This window comes from Pelobates fuscus, chromosome 1, assembly GCF_036172605.1.
Source record: "Pelobates fuscus isolate aPelFus1 chromosome 1, aPelFus1.pri, whole genome shotgun sequence".
In the NCBI taxonomy this organism is placed as follows: domain Eukaryota; kingdom Metazoa; phylum Chordata; class Amphibia; order Anura; family Pelobatidae; genus Pelobates; species Pelobates fuscus.
The window spans coordinates 8,645,558-8,665,713 of NC_086317.1; the positions used below are offsets into that span (position 1 = coordinate 8,645,558).

The 20,156-nt window shown below is 44.0% G+C and overlaps 1 protein-coding gene across 1 annotated transcript in view; it reads right to left on the reverse strand.

Annotated features, from left to right (window-relative positions):
- HGD (homogentisate 1,2-dioxygenase) overlaps window positions 1-20,156 on the reverse strand; it is a 51,769-nt gene that overhangs the window by 9,174 nt on the left and 22,439 nt on the right. Inside the window, exons 8-11 of the mRNA XM_063446119.1 lie at window positions 8,392-8,471; window positions 7,182-7,281; window positions 1,282-1,406; window positions 924-1,028 (exon numbers count right to left, since the gene is read on the reverse strand). Of these exons, the coding sequence (XP_063302189.1) occupies window positions 924-1,028; window positions 1,282-1,406; window positions 7,182-7,281; window positions 8,392-8,471 (410 nt within the window). The remainder of the gene's footprint in view (window positions 1-923; window positions 1,029-1,281; window positions 1,407-7,181; window positions 7,282-8,391; window positions 8,472-20,156) is intronic.

A 20,156-nucleotide genomic window follows, 5' to 3' on the forward strand; every position in this document is an offset into this window, starting at 1 on the left:
AGTGGATTACACAGGGCCTGGCAGTGCAGCCATAGAATCTGGGGATCACTCTCTGGGGGCTGGTCACACAGGGCCTGGCAGTGCAGCCATAGAATCTGGGGATCACTCTCTGGGAGTGGATTACACAGGGCCAGGCAGTGCAGCCATAGAATCTGGGGATCACTCTCTGGGAGTGGATTACACAGGGCCTGGCAGTGCGGCCATAGAATCTGGGGATCACTCTCTGGGAGTGGATTACACAGGGCCTGGCAGTGCGGCCATAGAATCTGGGGATTACTCTCTGGGGGCTGGTCACACAGGGCCTGGCAGTGCAGCCATAGAATCTGGGGATCACTCTCTGGGGGCTGGTCACACAGGGCCTGGCAGTGCAGCCATAGAATCTGGGGATCACTCTCTGGGGGCTGGTCACACAGGGCCTGGCAGTGCAGCCATAGAATCTGGGGATCACTCTCTGGGAGTGGATTACACAGGGCCAGGCAGTGCAGCCATAGAATCTGGGGATCACTCTCTGGGAGTGGATTACACAGGGCCTGGCAGTGCGGCCATAGAATCTGGGGATCACTCTCTGGGAGTGGATTACACAGGGCCTGGCAGTGCAGCCATAGAATCTGGGGATCACTCTCTGGGGGCTGGTCACACAGGGCCTGGCAGTGCAGCCATAGAATCTGGGGATTACTCTCGGAGGGTTGATTATCCGAGCCAGGCAGTGCGGCCATAGAATCTGGGGATCACTCTCTGGGGTCTGTTTACACAGAGCCAGGCAGTGCAGCCATAGAATCTGGGGATTAGTCTCGGGGGGCTGATTACACAGGGCCTGGCAGTACGGCCATAGAATCTGGGGCTGACGGCTGTCCTGGGCTAATCACTCCAGTCCAGCCAGGGGCACAACAATAGCTAGGATTCTGGTGATTTGGCAAACTTACCGCATGATCAAACGCCACACAGTTAATCACCATGAAGTTATCCAGATTATACTTGTAAGGAGCGTAGTTTCCATGCCAGGCAACCACGTTAAATGGGGAGAAATCCTGCAAATAGACACAGGAGGAAATATGGTTTAGAATTACTATCTGCGTATAACAGATAGGAGTTATAATATATATACTATGAATGAATCAGAGTAATACAGAGAGCAGGAGGGAGGCTGTAATCAGGGTATTTAACTTGGTACTGGATGCATGGCTCTCCACAGCTCTGCACAGACACTATAACTACATCAGTCTGATAACCAACATGGCATGTTACCTGGAGACAAATCTAATATTTAACATGGCATCTTACCTGAAGGGCTACAAACAGCTTGCCCTGGTATTTGCTGATCACAGAGTAGCCACTGGGTACAGTCCTTTCTTCATACCACGCCACAGGGGTAAGGAAATCCCGGGGATTAGCCAGCCCGTTGGCCCCTTGGAGAGAACAGAATATTGGCCAAGCATTACCCACAGTATTCATCATTTTATCATAAAAGCCAATAATAAGGTAGAGGTTTAATGCAAAGACAGTGAGCCAGTCACCCATTCTTGAACATCTGGTCGGATTTCTGGGTAAAATGGCCCAATGACTGATGTGGAGGCTTAATAGGAAAAGTGATAATGTATTTACAGTACAATGACATGGTCATAGCGTATTACTATTCTTTGTAAAACGTACCCAGTCACATTAGGGAAAGTAGCCATGTTTGCAAACTAAGTTTCCATTTGTGTGAGTTTTACAATATACCAATGAACAGCCTAAAAAGGTTGGTACTCTAAAGATTCTAAAGATAAAGAAAACAAACACAAACAATGTATTTTGTTATTTCTGTGGGAGGGGTGGCAGTGGGAGGGGCTGGAGTTAGACAGGGCTGTCTCTTCTCCAAGGGGAAACAAATGGAGAAATCTTCACAAAAAAATAAAATAAAAAGTTGTTAAAAAAAAAAAAAAAAAAATTAAAAATAATATCAGGAAGTATTACTTTACTGAGAGGGTAGTGGATGCATGGAATAGCCTTCCAGCTGAAGTGGTAGAGGTTAACACAGTAAAGGAGTTTAAGCATGCGTGGGATAGGCATAAGGCTATCCTAACTATAAGATAAGGCCAGGGACTAATGAAAGTATTTAGAAAATTGGGCAGACTAGATGGGCCGAATGGTTCTTATCTGCCGTCACATTCTATGTTTATGTTTCTAACTACCTACTGGTTCTGTAGCGGGACTGCCGCTAAACTGTTAATTTCCCTGTTGTGTGTGTACTGTGTCAGGGTATTTATATCGGCAGACATTTTGTGCAATGATAGAAATTAAAATGTATATTGTCAGAGTCACTCTGAACAGAGCAGACTCCATTTTGTTATTTTCAAACTAACAAAAGACACAAGATTTCTATCCCTTCTGTAAAACTAACCACTTTGCCAGAGCTAAAGGAATACTTAGTATATACAACCTAGAGATAAGACATGAGAACGGGGGGGGGGGGGACAGAAATTCTAAACCCAGACATTTGTGACAGAGAAGATTAAATAATTAAATTTTACTTTCGATATTGTATAAGGTCCCATTGTAAGTAAACTGTCATATTAGAAATTATAGCAGGAATTGCAGACACTAAGTCTGGACAAAACTTAAAGAAACCCTTTGAAATGACAGAAAACTTAAGTTATGGCAACTATAAAGATAAAGCAAAATGATGTCAAAATAGCCACCAGGAAAAGTTAACTCTTTCCTGGATAGTTATGTTTAGTGGGACGAGACTGCCCTCTATAGACCAAATACTCACATTGCTCTCTGGGAGGTAACCACACCTTCAGTTTTCCTATTGGTCTATCACCTAAGGAATTTTCCCTTTAAAAAGTGAAGACAAAGGGAAGAGAGAGGTAGAGGAGGTATGCAAAGAAGTGAGCAGTCGGGGGCAATGCAGAGAGGCCTATGACAGATATCCACTCTAGGACACTCAAATTCCTACACACCTCCATGCAGAGAGACATCCAAACAAGTTCCTCAGACTACCTACCAATCTGATGAAAATATCTACTCAACTGGTAATTATACTGGTTTCATTTAATTAATTTAAATTAATATTTTCTAGTAGCATGATATATGACTGGATAAATCACGATCAGATTTCGATATTTAGAAATCTTAGTTACTAAAGAAGTACATTATTGAACTTTCTATTCTGCAGATAGAAATTAATCATTATGTATTTATGTGACATATCACATGTTAGCATATCGTGATATTTATCCAGCTGTATTGATTTGCTCTAAAATAAGATAAAAATCTGTTTAGACAAGTTAAAAATTCTACTTATATAACATGGTAGATTCTCTTATTGGATGGTTCCAGGAAATGACTAATGAGCTGGTATAAATGTTATTTCACTTAAAATTACATGAGAATAGATCTTATTTACCTAGGAGGTCTAGCCAGCATTGAAAGGGTTATTCTGTTAGCTAAGTTTTATTGCTCTAAGCTGCAAGCTCTGTGTCTGTGTGTAAGTTTCACTTTGTTTCTCTGTGAAAGACAGTCATAAATCTTCTTGACAATTGCTATGTTAACCACTGGAAGATGTTTAAACACTGCCATTTGTATTGCATACTGATTTTATACTGAATATTCATTGATTATTGTCACGCATGTTACTTATTATTATTAGTTATATTGTCACAATAAATTGTATCTATTTTTATAACAAATTGTGATTTTATTTATATGAAATATATTTCACTTACACGATAACGATCTTTGGGATCTGAGAATTGAATTAGTGGGCAATTCTTAACTGTTTACTATTATTATCCCATAAATATCCCCACAACTGTCTGCGGGGCAGGGGTTCTCCCTCCCTTTTGTGTATTTCCCTAAAATGTTGTTTTAGAACGTTTGCACCTCATAACGAGGTGTTAAAACCGCAAACGAAGCCTCAGAGCGTGCCTCCCCTGGGTGGCAGCCCGTTCATTAGACGAACGCCATCCAGGGGGAGCATTGGTAGATTGCTCCCACCTCATTCGGTTCCCGAATGAGGACCTTCCCAGTGCCCTTTTGAATGTTCGCGCCAATCAATTAGAACGTTGGCAACTCGCAACATAAGTGTGAAACCGCAAGGGAAGTAATTAATGAGTGCTTCCCTGGGTGGCCGCCATTCGTATAGACGAACGTCGGCCAGAGGGTGCATTTGTGTCCTGAATGGAGATGCTTCCCTTGCCTGGTTTCACCCAGGGACCCTGCAAATGGAGGCTGTTCGTGGAGGTTACCGTTCTGGGGGTTCCTGAGATTGGTGGGGACAATGGCGGTTTGGCGGGCTTTCTGTAGCTGGGATCAGTTATACGACACCTGGGAGGGGTGGGACCCTGGGAGGGGACATTGTATTTATGTGTGATCCACCCCTTGCATGGGGAAAAGTATAAAGCAGAGTGTGGCCAATAAAATTGCTCTTGTACCCCTGGAACTGGAAGTCAATACAGTTGAAGAGAAATAAATCTTAATGGGTAATTTTATACTAGACAAGGCATAGGTGGTAGACAGGAGGGTCAACATGAGCTATTCTTCCATAAAGAATTAGCCTCAACCTTAGTGTTGCTCCTAGTATTATTTGTTTGTGTCCAGTTACTGGGGGGAAATGGGTCTCTTCATTCATTAATAGTGGAGGTAACCAGCCGGGTTACCCAGGGTCCGCTACAGGTTCCCTCCTAATAACATGCATACACAGGCTCGCATTTGCTTTGCTTACAAAATGTAGCCAAATATAGGACGATACAAGTCCTCATCTCTTCCCCCTTAACCACCATTGAAGTTAAATACTCCATCGTGGCTCCTTTAATCTCCTTACATCAGTTCAGAATGAATTTACAGCAGGCTGTATAGGTCAAACTTCACGGCTGCATTCTATCATGCTGGGGAGAAATCAATAGAGTACACTGCAGGGATACCATGATAACGGTAATAACTGCCTGTAATGAACTGTACAGTGTAAGTGCACTTAATGTATGTGAATCTTAGTAACTTTATTTTTACATTTCAATGGTATTTTTAGGAAGCTGTATTCCTAAAATTGGCATCCGCTTCCATATAAATATACAGATTGCAGGATAGCTAACAATTTGTAATGAGCATGGTATGTGACAAGCGTTTCTTCACCAAGAGCCCTCTCCCACTACAGATCAGATCAGGGCTGAGTGCTCACTGGACTATTTTGTGACACATGAGGACACAATAAAAAAAAAACTATTCTGCTCAGAATTGCAGAGGATGTGTTGTCTCTGTACATCCACCAATATGTCTGGAGGGAACTTATTTTAAGATTTGCTCTCCATGCCATTATGGGAGATTAAAGTTTGGTCGGTATGTCCTGTCAGGGTATTTATATCGGCAGACATTTTGTGCTATGATAGAAGTACAAAGTGTATATTCTGAAGTCAATCTAAATAGACCAGACTCCATTTTGTATCTTCAAGTTAACAAAGAGACACAAAATTTCTATCCTTTCTCTAAAACTGACCGCTTTGCCCGAGCTGAATGGAATGTGTAGTATATATAAACAACCAAATAGATAAGAGACTGTCTAGGTACTAATGGAATATAATAAATTCTATTCCCAGACTTAGGTGACAGAGGAGATTAAATAATTAAATTTTACTTTCGATATTGTACAACGTCCCATTATAGTTTAAGGTGAAACTTAGTTCACAAAATGTCAATTTTAGGAATTATAGCAGAATTTGCAGACGCATAGTCTGAAGAAATCCTCTTGATCTGACAGAAAAAATAAGTTATAGGCCACATAGAGAACGTAAATGACGTCAAAAATAGCCACCAGGAAAAGTTAACTCTTTCCTGGATAGGTATGTGTAGTGGAACAATGCTGCCATCTAGAGTCCAAATATTAAATTGGTTACCTAGAAGGGAACCACACCCCACATTTGTGATTGGCTATCACTTAGAGGAATTTCCCCTTTAAAAAGTTAAGACAAGGGAAGAGTCGGAAATTCAAAGATTGAAGAGAGAGACATTAAAACACTCTCGGGGGATTCAGAGAGATCCAGGCAGAATCGGGCGATCAGAGTAACCAAGAAACTCTTACACTCCATGCAGAGAAAGAGACCCATGACACTTAGCTACCTGAGAACATCTGATGAGAAAATATCTACTTAACTGGTAAATATACTAGCATTTAATTAATTAATTTAAATTAAATTAAATTAATAGCATGATATATGACTGGATAAATCATGATTAGATTTCATATTTAGAAATCTTAATTATTAAAGAATATATATATGGTTATAGCATCCTATCTGCAGCTGGGATTAATATAGCCATTAATGTATTTGTGTGATTAATATCACGTTAGCATATCATGACCATTTATGCTGCTGTATGATTTGCTCTAAAATAAGATAAAATATCTGTTTAGACAAATTAATAAAATATCAGCTAATATAACATAGTAGATTTCTCTCATTGGATAAAATCAAGGAAATGGTTGATGACTGGTAAAATGTTATTTTAATTAAAATCACACAAGAGTAGATCTTAACTACATAGGAGGTCTAGCCAGCATTGCAAGGGTTATTTCTAAACTGCTAGCTAAGTTTTTTTTTGTTATTGCTTCACGCTGCACGCTGAAGAGTTCTCTCCCCTCTGTGAAACATTCCCTCTGTGAAGCCCATCGTAAATCAATCTTGACACCTAATGCTTTAGATTCTAAACTACGTCTTAGTCATCAGGAAATGTTTGTTTTAAATTACCATATTGTATTGCATATTGTTATACTGAAATTCCATTGATTATTATCATGCATGTTACTCATCATTATTATTTAAATTGTTAAGAAATAAAAATTATATTTTTATAACAATTTGTGATATTAATTATGTGATATAAATTTCATTTAACACGATAACGATTAGGGATCTGAGAATTGAAACTCGTGGGCAATTCTCTCTGTTTACAATTATTATCCCATAAATATCCCCACAGTCCCACCTACTTCACTTCCTGCTACACTACCAGAATTAAAGCCTCCAGTTTTACTCATTCTCCCTGCTGGAGGTGAAGGAGAGGGGCTCAGGGTAATTATGTGGGTTTATGGCTAGTAAGACATCAGTGGAGTCCCAAAATGTTACTTTCATTGGCCCCTCTATTCCTTGTTCGCTCTGTGCACGGATGCAATAATATGACCAGCAACTGGTGCTGGTAACACTTACCAATCGGCCCCAGGTCTGGCAACTCGAAGTGGACTCCATACACCTCCAGAACATAGCCTCGGGTCTCCCCAAAAACCTCCACACTAAAACGCATTCCTTGCTGTCAGAGAGAAATACAAGTCTCCATTCACATATACCATCATCGGACACACACACACTTTAATAATCTATGAGATTCCCATATTAACATTCAAGCTATACAAGCGCACACATGATCTACAGGATATCATTAAAAAAAAAGCTAGTTAACTCCTAAATGTCAACAGTTATAAAAGATTAGAAAATGAATAAAACACAAAAAATGTATTTCCAGTGAGCGGCTTTCTTTCTTCACAGTATTCACCTGTAATAAAAGGAGAACAACGTTTCAATCCTAATGGGGCTTCCGCAGGATCCTGTAAGAGTAAAAAATGAGCCCAGGGCCGAATCAAGTATATTACAGGGGCCGACAGGGACATCATCTGACTTGGACTTTCACAGCCAGGACCCCCGTAATGCAAGGGACACAGATTTAAGAAATAATGCAGCTGGGAACAGAAAGTTGGAGGGCTCCTTATACGCACAGTCACACCCTTCTTCCATGCTACATGGAGGGCGTATAAAGGGAAACTGTAAGTACAGAGGGCGACTGCATGTACAAGCCAGGGCGTATAAAACGCGACTGGGAGTACAGAGGGCTGCTGGGAGTATAAGGAAGGCATTATTAAGGGAGACTGTGAGTAAAAGCCAGGGCGTAGAAAATGTGACTGAGTATAGAGGGTAACTGGTATATAAAACCAGGCATGTAAAGGGTAACTGGTATATAAACCAGGCGTATAACGGGTAACTGGGAGTTTATTGTGTGACTGGTATATAAGCCAGGGTATGTAAAGGGTAACTGGGAGTATATTGGTTGACTGGTATATAAACCAGGCGTAGAACGGGTAACTGGGAGTTTATTGGGTGACTGGTATATAAGCCAGGGTTTGTAAAGGGTAACTGGGAGTAAAGAGGGCGATTGGTATATAGAAAAAGGCACATACAGGGAGATGGGTATAGAAGCAATGAAGGGCATGTGGAAGGGATGACCATGGATAAACTGTAGGATAATGGGGGCTGTGATGGACCGGGACAATATGGGAAGATGAGAGATTGAATGAGAGAATGAACACGTTCATGGAGTGCAAAATCCAGGTTTAATCACATTAATCTCTCTGGCATTCCTCGTTACCTGTATCACACAGATCTCATTGGGTTCCACCAAAATCTTCCCAAACTCGGTAAGGATGAGAAGGTTTCCTTTCTGAGGCACTGTGGGAAGGAGACAGGGAGTTAGGTGGTACACACCTAAAATCAAAATGTTCCTATTTTTCTGTTTGAAACATTGGGAAGTATGTAAATAATCTGGGTAGCAAATTAGGGAACTATTAGCTAAACATCACCCAGTAAGACATGGGTTCTATAAATCAATACATTCTAATAATAAACCTATAACATAGTTATATAAATCAATATATTCTAATAATAAACCTATAACATGGGTTCTATAAATCAATATATTCTAATAATAAACCTATAACATGGGTTCTATAAATCAATATATTCTAATAATAAACCTATAACATGGGTTCTATAATCAATATATTCTAATAATAAACCTATAACAGGGTTCTATAAATCAATATATCATAATAATAAACCTATGACATGGGTTATATATATCAATATATTATAATAATTAGACATGTGCAATTCGTTTCGGTCTGAAAATGAATTCGTACGAATTTCGGGCAATTCGGACATTCGGGTACTTCCGAATGCCCGAAATTAATACTAATAAGGGGAGGGACCTAATGTCCTCCCCCCAGAGCCGTGGGTGGGGTCCCTAAATTGGAATAAGGGGGGACCTAATGTCCTCCACCCTGAGCGGTGGGTGGGGGCCCTAAATTGGAATAAGGGGGGAGACCTAACGTCCTCCCCCCTGGCCCCCACCCCTGAGCGGTGGGTGGGGACCTAACGTCCTCCCCCCTGGCCCCCATCCCTGAGCGATGGGTGGGGACCTAACGTCCTCCCCCCTGGCCCCCACCCCTGAGCGGCGGGTGGGGGACCTAAATACCAATAGGGGGGGGACCTATTGTCTTCCGCCCCCACCCATGAGCGGCAGGTAGGGGACCTAAAAAAAAAAAATTTTTTTTTTTTCATCCCCCCCAGGTGACTAGGGGTTCCCAAACCAGTAGTCACCCCCTCCCCCCCCCAAAAAAAAATAATTAAACCCCTACCTACCCCCTCACCCTAAAAATAATGAGGGGGGGGACCTTTAACTAAGTACCTGTAAAAAAAATAAAACTTACCATTCGATGTTTTCTTTGTTCTAAAATCTTTTTTCAGACCCAAAAAAGGCCAAATAGAAATCCATAATAACAGACGCAATAAAAAAAAAAAAAAAAGCCTTGCCCCGCCCTGCAATTAGGCTCAGAGCACTCTGATTGGTGGGTTTAACCATCCAATCAAAGTGCTCTGACAGGTAAATGAAGAGACTGACCGGTAAGTCTCTACATTTACCTGTCACAGCACTCTGATTGGTTGGTTTGAAATCCTCCAATCAGAGTGCTCTGTGTCATTTTACACAGCGTGGGAAAATTCCAAAGAACTTTCCCACGCTGTGTAAAATGTCACAGAGCACTCTGGTTGGTGGATTTCAAACCAACCAGAGTGCTGTGACAGGTAGGGGGGTTAATTTTTGTTGTTGTGGGGGGAGGGGGTGACTAGGGGTTTGGGAACCCCAATTAACCTGGAGTGCGGGGGGGGGGGGGGGGGGGAGTAACAGGGGTGGGGGCCAGAGGGGAGGACATTTGGTCCCCCCCTTATTAGTATTTAGGGCCCCCACCCACCGCTCAGTGGGTGGGGGCCGGGGGGGGGGGGGGGGATGACATTAGGTCCCCCCCCTTATTAGTATTTAGAGCCCCCACCCACCGCTCAGGGGGTGGGGGCCAGGGGGGAGGACATTAGGTCCCCCCCCCCCATTAGTATTTAGGGCCCCCACACACCGCTCAGTGTGTGGGGGCCATTAGACCCCCCCCCCCCTTATTTTACTGTAGGGCCCCCACCCGCCACTCAGGGGTGGGGTCCAGGGGGGAGGACTTTAGGTCCCCCCCTTATTAGTATTTAGGGCCCCCACCCGCCGCTCAGGGACCCTTTTTTTTTTTTAAACAGCCTTAAGCTGCTCACTGTTTACTAGACATGCCCGTACTCGCGGTATAGCGACTAGGGGCAAAATTTACTAATACCAAGTAATTTTTACTTGGTATTAGTAAATTTGGCTGAAATACCAATTTAGGTCTATCAGCCATTTGGTAGATAACTCCCTAATTCCCACGTTATGAGGGAGTTATCTACCAAATGGCTGAAAGAGAAGTCCCGAAGTGCCAAAGTTGCCGAAGTCCCGAATTGCTTAAGTCCCGAATTTCGGAATGCTTAACAGAACTGAAAATGTTCCCTATGCACATGCCTAATAATAATAGTAATAAACCTATAACATAGGCTATATAAATCAATACATTCTAATAATAAACCTATAACATGGGCTATATAAATCAATACATTCTAATAATAAACCTATAACATGGGCTATATAAATCAATATATTCTAATAATAAACCTATAACATGGGCTATATAAATCAATACATTCTAATAATAAACCTATAACATGGGCTATATAAATCAATACATTCTAATAATAAACCTATAACATGGTTATATAAATCAATATATTATAATAAACTTATAACATGGGTTATATAAATCAATACATTATAATAATAAACCTATAACATGGTTATATAAATCAATACATTATAATAATAAACCTATAACATGGTTATATAAATCAATATATTATAATAAACCTATAACATGGTTATATAAATCAATATATTATAATAAACTTATAACATGGGTTATACACTGCTCAAAAAAATAAAGGGAACACTCAACACAATGTAACTCCAAGTCAATCACACTTCTGTGAAATCAAACTGTTCACTTAGAAAGCAACACTGAGTGACAATCAATTTCACATGCTGTTGTGCAAATGGGATAGACAACAGGTGGAAATTATAGCCAATTAGCAAGACACCCCCAATAAAGGAGTGGTTCTGCAGGTGGTGACCACAGACCACTTCTCAGTTCCTATGCTTCCTGGCTGATATTTTGGTCACTTTTGAATGCTGGCGCAGTGGCGGATCCAGAGCCTGATCTCGGGAGGGGCACTTGTAGATTATTTAAAAAAAATAATCCTGGCACAATAACCACTACAGCTCAGTGTAGTAGTTATGGTGCCAGTAGTGCCAGGATCCCACCCCAGAGTAAGTAGTCATACCGTTTAAGAACAGTTTGACAACTTACCTGGGGTCTGCTGGGATATAGGGCATAGGAGAAGTGGTGTGTGTTAGGGGTGAAGTGTGTGTGAAAGGTGCAGTGTGTGTGTGTGAGCGGTAAAGTGAGTGTGAGTGCGTAAGGGTGACAGTGTGTGTATGGGGGCACTGTATGTATGTGTGGGGCAGTGTGTGTATGGGGGGGTCGTGTGTGTGTGTTTGGGGCAATGTGTGTATGGGGGCAGCAGTTTGTGTAGGGCACTGTGTGTGTATGGGTGTGCAGTGTGCGGGGCAGTATGTGTATGGGGCAGTGTTTGTGGGGCAGTGTTTGTGGGGCAGTGTGTGCATGGGGACAGTGTTTGTGGGACAGTGTGTGTATGGGGTCAGTGTGTGTATGGGGTCAGTGTGTGTATGGGGTCAGTGTGTGTATGGGGTCAGTGTGTGTAGTGTTTGTTTGTGGGGCAATGTTTGTGGGTCAGTGTGTGTAAGGGGGAAGTGTGTGTAGTGTGTATGGGGCAGTGTTTGTGGGGCAGTGTGTGTATGGGGACAGTGTGTATATGGGGACAGTGTGTGTATGGGGACAGTGTGTGTATGGGGACAGTGTGTGTATGGGGACAGTGTGTGTATGGGGACAGTGTGTGTATGGGGACAGTGTGTGTATGGGGACAGTGTGTGTATGGGGACAGTGTGTGTATGGGGACAGTGTGTGTATGGGGACAGTGTGTGTATGGGGACAGTGTGTGTATGGGGACAGTGTGTGTATGGGGACAGTGTGTGTATGGGGTATGTGTGTATGGGGTATGTGTGTATGGGGACAGTGTGTGTATGTGGGGCAGTGTGTGTAGTGTGTGTATGGGGTCAGTGTGTGTATGGGGTCAGTGTGTGTATGGGGTCAGTGTGTGTAGTGTTTGTATGTGGGGCAGTGTTTGTGGGTCAGTGTGTGTAAGGGGGAAGTGTGTGTAGTGTGTATGGGGCAGTGTGTGTATGGGGACAGTGTGTGTAGTGTGTGTATGGGGTCAGTGTGTGTATGGGGTCAGTGTGTGTATGGGGTCAGTGTGTGTATGGGGTCAGTGTGTGTATGGGGTCAGTGTGTGTATGGGGTCAGTGTGTGTATGGGGTCAGTGTGTGTATGGGGTCAGTGTGTGTATGGGGTCAGTGTGTGTAGTGTTTGTATGTGGGGCAGTGTTTGTGGGTCAGTGTGTGTAAGGGGGAAGTGTGTGTAGTGTGTATGGGGCAGTGTGTGTATGGGGACAGTGTGTGTATGGGGACAGTGTGTGTATGGGGACAGTGTGTGTATGGGGACAGTGTGTGTATGTGGGGCAGTGTGTGTAGTGTGTGTATGGGGTCAGTGTGTGTATGGGGTCAGTGTGTGTATGGGGTCAGTGTGTGTATGGGGTCAGTGTGTGTATGGGGTCAGTGTGTGTAGTGTTTGTATGTGGGGCAGTGTTTGTGGGTCAGTGTGTGTAAGGGGGAAGTGTGTGTAGTGTGTATGGGGCAGTGTGTGTATGGGGACAGTGTGTGTATGGGGACAGTGTGTGTATGGGGACAGTGTGTGTATGGGGACAGTGTGTGTATGGGGACAGTGTGTGTATGGGGTATGTGTGTATGGGGTCAGTGTGTGTAGTGTGTGTATGGGGGCAGTGTGTGTATGGGGTCAGTGTGTGTCTACAACTCACACAAGTGGCTCAGGTAGTGCAGCTCATCCAGGATGGCACATCAATGCGAGCTGTGGCAAGAAGGTTTGTTGTGTCCGTCAGCGTAGTGTCCAGAGCATGGAGGCGCTACAAGGAGACAGACAAGAACATCAGGAGACGTGGAGGAGGCCGTAGGTTGGTAACAACCCAGCAGCAGGAGAGATACCTCCACCTTTGTGCTAGGAGGAACAGGAGGAGCATTGCCAGAGCCCTGCAAAATGACCTCCAGCAGGCAACAAATGTGCATGTGTCTGCTCAAAAGATCAGAAACAGACTTCATGAAAGTGGTATGAGGGCCCGACGTTCACAGGTGGGGGTTGTGCTTACAGCCCAAAACCGTGCAGGACGTTTGGCATTTGCCAGAGAACACCAAGATTGGCAAATTCGCCACTGGCGCCCTGTGCTCTTCACAGATGAAAGCAGGTTCACATTGAGCATGTAACAGACGTGACAGAGTCTGTAAACACCGTGGAGAACGTTCTGCTGCCTGCAACATCCTCCAGCATGACCGGTATGGCAGTGGGTCAGTAATGGTGTGGGGTGGCATTTCTTTGGGGGGCCGCACAGCCCTCCATGTGCTCACCAGAGGTAGCCTGACTGCCATTAGGTACCCAGATGAGATCCTCAGACCCCTTGTGAGACGATATGCTGGTGCAGTTGGCCCTGGGTTCCTCCTAATGCAAGACAATGCTAGACCTCATGTGGCTTGAGTGTGTCAGCAGTTCCTGCAAGACTAAGGCATTGAAGCTATGGACTGGCCCGCTCGTTCCCCCAACCTGAATCCAAATGAGCACATCTGGGACATCATGTCTCGCTCCATCCAACAACGTTATGTTGCACCACAGACTTCCAGGAGTTGGCAGATGATTTAGTTCAGGTCTGGGAGGAGATCCCTCAGGAGACCATCCGCCACCTCATCAGGAGCATGCACAGGCGTTGTAGGGAGGTCATACAGGCATGTGGAGGCCACGCACACACACACACACACACAACTGAGCCTCATTTTGACTTGTTTTAAGGACATTACATCAAAGTTGGATCAGCCTGTAGTGTGTTTTTCAACTTTAATTTTGAGTGTCACTCCAAATCCAGACCTCCATGGATTGAAACATTTGATTTCCATTTTTAATTTTTGTGTGATTTTGTTGTCAGCACTTTCCACTATGTAAAGAACAAAGTATTTCAGAAGAATATTTAATTAATTCAGATATGGGATGTGTTATTTTTGTGTTCCCTTTATTTTTTTGAGCAGTGTATATATCAATATATTATAATAAAACCTATAACATGGGTTATATAAATCAATATATTATAATAAAACCTATAACATGGGTTATATAAATCAATATATTATAATAATCTTCTGACAGCTGCGTTCTCGCGAGACTGTGGCGTACATCTTGGTTCTCCCAGTCTGCGGTGGCTTTAAGTAGATGGGCGGCCATCTTGGTGCTCCCAGTCTGCGGTGGCTTTAAGTAGATGGGCGGCCATCTTGGAGCTCCCAGTCTGCGGTGGCTTTAAGTAGATGGGCGGCCATCTTGGAGCTCCCAGTCTGCGGTGGATTTAAGTAGATGGGCGGCCATCTTTCTACTCCCAGGATTGTGGCCGTTAAACTTCCACTTTGTCGGGAAGCTTTGTAATGCCACCCTACACGTGGCTATAGCGCGATCTGGCCGCTTGTTGTGCCCACTGTCCGTTTCGCGTGTTTTTTCCAGCAGTTTGCCCATTTGCCGCGGCGGCCATTTTGTTCGGCTGTTCCCGCGCTTTTTCTGAGGAAACTTTGATGGAGGCGGAACCGTGAGCTCAGTGTCAGCCTGGCTTCCAGCTCTGTGGGTGAGACCACACTTACTGCCTTTGTTATAGGTGGGGGATTATACTTTATTATTCGATTATATATTGTTATAGGCTCCTTCACTGAGTACTAACCTCTATAGGTAAGTGAACCCCATTTTTTTTTTTAATTCTTTATTTTTGGTGCATTAGAGTTGACAAGCAGACCTGTGGTGCCACGACAGCAGACACAGGCGAGATAATGCATACACAGTCATGACAATATACAATTGCACATTTTTTTTGTTATGTAACAGAGTGCATTGCGAGTAAACATTGCAAGTAAGATAACTATCGGCAATTGTGGGACAGATTAATAACGCGTGTCTAAGTTGCAGATTATATGCATTGCCGATAAAATAATATCACGCATGAGTAGTATAGATGCACTTTACAGGTTGTTATTTCAAGCTAGGGTAATGCGAGTGGTCTATTACTGGCCACTGGAATACAAGCTAAGCTGTGGTTCATGAGAGTGATATTAGACAGGCTGAACCCCAGTAGCCAGCGTCTGCTATACATAATCCACTGAGATTCCCCTGGCCCATACTGCTCATAATAAAGCATGCAAGGGCAAGTGGGTAGGTCAGTCGCTGCATAGGCTCGCTTTAAGATTAATTACTCGAGCTTTTCCAAAGGGCACACCAAACAGGACCTTGGATTGTATATCAAATAGGCAGAATATCATAGGAGTGCTTAAATTAATGTAATTTAAGTGGGCAACAGGCCTAACCAAAACATAACTTATGAGCATTTCGGGTGACGGTGGAAAGTAGCATTTAAGTCCAGTAGCTTAATTCAACGTGCACCAGGAGAAGCCTGGCTGTCAGCTGATCCCCGTGTGTGGCAGTCCCTTCAGACTGTGTGGCAGTCCATGCCATGTTTTATCGGGCACTTTTATGGGTCCCACATCCGTCTGCATATCGGGTCTGTGTGGATCCTGTGCTATCTCACGTCGGCTGGGTATGGGTGTGCTGTGTGAGAGGCATGTGGAACTGTGTAGTCCTGTTATGTTGCGCTCAACCTTTCAGCGAGCTGGGTAGGGTTTGGTAGGTTGCGGTCGTGGTAGAGGGGCATTAGATATGCAGGGTCATGGCAGTGGTTAACGGTAGGGGCTGGCAACAGGTAATCAGTCCTGGGCCTGGGTCGGTATGCTCACCCCACCCCGATAATCGGGAAATGATTGGCGCAGTCCATCGGGGGTATCCGGCCCGTACACCGCGTAGCAATCCTCCAGACTTTGTGAGGGGTCCGCATTGAGTGGCCACAGACTTGGGGGCACTTATCCGGGTCCAAGTCTTCCCCATGTGGTGTGCGGCAGAGGCTCCGGATGTCTTTTCGCCGCTTGTGGCGGGTGGTTTTCTGTCGTGGTGGCCCATGTGCTGGGTATTTCCCAGTTTTGGGGGGGGACTGTCTGCTTATATTCTTTGCCTGTTGGGTGCGAGTGCCCTGAGGGCGTAACCGTGTTACTTGCACTTTTCCCCCTCGTGGACTACCCCTGCTCCGTGCTTGGGTAGCCTCGATTCGAGCCTCCAGCTGTGCCCAGAAGCGGGCAAAGAGCTCATCCAGACGCTGTTCCAGGCTTGTGTGTGTCGCTTGGTGGATCAATCAGTTTTGGCTTGGGGTGTCCGTCCGCCATTTTGGTGAGGCGCATGGCTGTCTAGGCCCTCTCAGCGGGCGCCGCTTGTGGGTTTCGAGGGTGAGTGGGGCAGCCAGTGGGTACCGGGATAACCCCCACCGGTCCAAAGGCGGGGGGGTAAAGAGATCAGATCCTGTTGCAGCCTGTTCTTGCAGCTAGGCCGCAATCCGCGTGGTGTCTAACTCAACCGGAGCTTCAGGCTGCCGTTAGCGGAGTAGGTCAGTGTCCCCTCCAGTGTCCCTTTTCCGGGATATGAGTCGGCTTGGTGCGTATTTTAACGGTATTAGTCGAGTTTCAGCCTTTGTGTTGCAGGAGCTCTGCAGGCATGCGACCGCTCGGCTTGGCGGCTCAGCTCCGCCCCCCCCCCCCCCCCCCCGACTGAGTTTTTTGTATATGGCTCCAGATATGCTGATGAGAAGGATAATTTCCACACTGGATATGCTGTGGTCTCTGCACACAAGGTAATTAAAGCTGAACCACTCGCCCCTCACTGCTCTGCACAGGAGGCTGAGCTGAAGGCACTCACCGAAGCGTGCAAACTGGCCTCCAGTGAACCCCATTATTAATTACTTCTATAGGTAAGTGAACCCCATTATTAATACAGGCTCCCTCACTGAGTACTGACCTATAGGTAAGTGAACCCCATTATTAATACAGGCTCCCTCACTGAGTACTGACCTCTATAGTTAAGTGAACCCCATTATTAATTTAAGGTCCCTCGCGGAGTACTAACCTCTACAGGGCCCTTCGCGGAGTTTCTGTTTAATGTAGTCATAGAGTGGGCCCCTGTTATGTCTCTACCTGACTGTCATCTGCTCACTGTTTTGCCTGTATTTGGGGACTCCCTAGCTGCTGCTACTTTGCGTCACCCTCTATTGGTGACTAAACGTATACTGTATTTGGTTTGAAGTGTTTAATATAGATTTGAATATGGTTTAACATTTTATAAATACGGTTCTTTGATTTTTTTTCCCCCACACTGTCATGGACCAAGCAACACAGGTTAACATGTCCGAGGAGTTTAAAGCTCGGCTCTTCTCTGCAATCTGTGAAATGCTTCCACATGCTTTGGCGGCTCTGCCTTCTCAGACACCTGCCACAAGGCTATCTGATGAGGAGAAACCCTCTGCTGCCGCCAGCCCTAAATGTGAACCTTCACTAGATGAGGCCCACTCCAGTCAGTTGTCTTCCATGCCCACAAAGCCTGTGAAGGATGCTGCTTCCGAGGACCTCCTCAAAAACATACCAGACAAAGGCTGTAATGCACCCGAATTTGACCCTATGCTGGCTAGTTTCTTGAACAAAGCAGATCAGGACCCACTTTTGGATTTGGAACAGGGCCTTAGCATGGTGCAGGACAACGTTTTTGAGATCTCTGGCATCGCATCCCAGATGTTAGTGCTGGTAGATCAAGCAATTGCTACCAATATTCCACTTGACCTCCATGCGGTGAGAGAGTTGGCACTGCGCACGCTTACCCTTTTGGCCAATGCAAACCTTTTGCTTTCTGTTGAGAGGCGTAAGGCGGCCCGCTTAGACACTAGATTGGCCAACCGCCGCTTCAAGAAGCGTAGACATGCACCAAATGGGATGCCATTTGCAAAGAATTTTAGTAGGAAGTTGAACAGACATGTTTCTGGCTATAGATCACTCAGGAAGGTGAAAAGAATGTCTGCTCTGCGCAGTTTGCCTTCAAGGGATGGTAGACAAAGGGGCTTTGCCATTAGGCGCTCTGTGCGTTTAGGCAATGTGCCTCAATTGTGGAATTTTCCATTCCAACATACCCAAATGTTCCCGCATCTGCCCAGCGCTGTGCAGTTGCAGACCCTCATTCGTCGCCGCAGGTAAATACGGCTATATCTGTTCCAGAGATGGAGGGCCCGGGAGAATGTTAGTTTACAATGGTAAATACTGCTTCATGGTGTTCTTTAAATTAAACATCCAATATTATTTCTAAAACTTATATAATATGACATGTGTCTTTAAAATGTCTAATCATTGTATATCCTGTATATTGAAGAGAAGCAAAACCTAGAATTCAAATACTAAATAAACGGGGATTATTTACTTAAATGAGAATTCAAATTGAAGGTAAAGATTGCTGAACCGGAGACGCTCTAATCTGTGCTTTCAGCTCGGCTATTTTGGCCTTTAATTTTAAATTCACTTTGAATGCACTTTGTATTCTCCTACAGGGTTATTCACTAAAGGGAGAAGTATTGAGGATTGAATTAAAGGAACACTATAGTCACCTAAATTAATAAGTGGCTTAGTTCAGACAGAGTTTATGCTGTCCCTATAGATACAGAGCTGGTCACTGATACATGCCACTGCTTTAGCCAACGTACGTTCTGCAGACTCCGCTATTGACCTACAGACGAAAGATACATTTCACACTAGAAGGCAGTTCTGTAGTCTATTTTCTCTTCTTGGTTAAGGTTTTGTTGATTTGAGTATCATATGTTGGTGTTTAATGTCCTTGTTAGTTATTGTTTCTAACAGGGTTATTCACTGAAGTGATCATTTAGCAAGAATTCAAAGTGAATTTTAAACATTCTCTATTTCATTAAAGGAACACTATAGTCACCTAAATGACTTTAGCTAAATAAAGCAGTTTTAGTGTATAGATCATTCCCCTGCAATTTCACTGCTCAATTCGCTGTCATTTAGGAGTTAAATCACTTTTATTTTAGGAGTTAAATCACTGTTTCTGTTTATGCAGCCCTAGCCACACCTCCCCTGGCTATGATTGACAGAGCCTGCATGAAAAAAAAACTGGTTTCACTTTCAAACAGATGTAATTTACCTTAAATAATTGTATCTCAATCTCTAAATTGAACTTTAATCACATACAGGAGGCTCTTGCAGGGTCTAGCAAGCTATTAACATAGCAGGGGATAAGAAAATCTTAATTAAACAGAACTTGCAATAAAGCAAGCCTAAATAGGGCTCTCTTCACAGGAAGTGTTTATGGAAGGCTGTGCAAGTCACATGCAGGGAGGTGTGACTAGGGTTCATAAACAAAGGGATTTAACTCCTAAATGGCAGAGGATTGAGCAGTGAGGCTGCAGGGGCATGTTCTATACACCAAAACTGCTTCATTAAGCTAAAGTTGTTCAGCTGACTATAGTGTCACTTTAAGTTTAAAAAAAAAAAAAAAAAAAAGTTATGCATTTCTGGCTCTGGGGGTGCTGCAGGAAAAAAGGCTTATGGGCTCCATCTTGTAGACATAGTTGAGAAGAGTGATTTCTGTCCCTTTGGTTGGTTTTAATGCAAAGTGAAGGATTTAAAATTCCACTGAATTAATAAAAAATATATATTTGTAACTGGGAGCCAATGCCTTCTATGCCAAGAAGCACGATCGCGGTCCCACTGGTTCTCGTTGTAGATTACCCCACGGGTGCATGGATTGTGGTTTGAAGCGTTATCCAAGCAGGCCCCCAGCCCAGGAAAGGTAT